General features: G+C 42.9%; 1 protein-coding gene across 1 annotated transcript; it reads right to left on the reverse strand.

Annotated features, from left to right (window-relative positions):
* Positions 1-8: 8 nt before the first annotated feature.
* LOC121940210 (E3 ubiquitin-protein ligase TRIM35-like) lies at positions 9-902 on the reverse strand (the record flags this gene model as incomplete). Its single annotated transcript, XM_042483031.1, has 1 exon — positions 9-902. A coding segment is annotated over exon 1 (768 nt), but the record flags the coding sequence as incomplete, so codon positions are not given.
* Between the last annotated feature and the right edge of the window lie 294 nt (positions 903-1196).

The raw sequence follows: 1196 nt of genomic DNA on the forward strand, positions 1-1196 counted from the left end.
TGGACTCTGGCTCTGCTCTGAGTGTCTTTATAACTGCTGAGGAACGCTACCTTGTGTTTCTGCAGCTCTTCTTCAACAGCACAGATACTGTCTGACAGAGAGGAGATCTGCTCCTCAATCATCCTCATCTCTCTGCTCAGAGTCCTCCTCTTCTGCTCCTCTTCCTCCTTCAGAGCTGCCAGTCTGGACTCCTCTTCCTCTTTCAGGAGCTGGTGGAGCTTGTTGAACTCTGCTCTGATCTGTCTCTCTGTGGACAACAGCTGCTTCTTGGAGTGTTGACTCACTTCTCTGTATGTCTCCTGCACTTTTTCATATTTGTCCCTCTTGTCCTGCAGAGACTTTAAGTCAGATTTCAGCTCGTCCTTCAGCTCACTGAGTGCTTGTTCTACAGGAACCACCTTGTGACTCTGGTGGAGAGAAAACTCACAGACGGGACAGACAGCTCTGTCTTCATCCTTACAGAACAATTTAGTCTCTTCTTGATGCTCTTGATGCTCCTCTTTCTTCGTTTCTTTTTCTGTCTCAGATGATCCAGTTTTCTGTGTCTCGGCAAAAGAGTCAGCCAGTTCCTTCAGTCCAAAGTTCACGTCTAAATGATCCTTTGAGGATCTTCTTTTACAAATGGGACAGTTTTTGTTGTTAGTTTGTTCCCAGAATTGTTTCAGGCAGCTTGAACAGAAGTTGTGGTTGCAGCTCAGAGACACAGGATCTCTGAAAGTCTCTGAACACACATGGCAGCTCAGGAAACTTTCAAGAACAGAACTTTTCTCAGCCATTTGTCTCAGTAACTAAGATGTCTCTCAAAAGCAAGACTCACCAAGTTAAAATATCTCCCTTTGACGTCTCGAAATTGTCCAAATGTGAGTTTTCCAGCAGAGATCTCACAACCTGTAATGGCGTCTCAGCTCTGATCAACAACATCAAAATCTACTTTCACTTTCTTTCTTCAAGTTGAATTATTATCAGCAGCAAATTCAGTGTCATCGTGTCAACAGCAGCAGGAGCTGTGTACATGTTTCATTTTCACTCAGAAACTACATTTGACGTGTTGATTCTTTTCATTGTGGAAACTCACTTGAGACATGGCAGTTCTCCCTCTGTGTTTATTCACCTCTATTTAGGGAGGTTATTTTATACATTGTTGGGATCAAAATGTTTTTGTCAATAAAATACCTACCATCACCAAAACATTTTCA

This window comes from Plectropomus leopardus, unplaced genomic scaffold (assembly GCF_008729295.1).
Source record: "Plectropomus leopardus isolate mb unplaced genomic scaffold, YSFRI_Pleo_2.0 unplaced_scaffold7989, whole genome shotgun sequence".
Lineage (NCBI taxonomy): Eukaryota > Metazoa > Chordata > Actinopteri > Perciformes > Serranidae > Plectropomus > Plectropomus leopardus.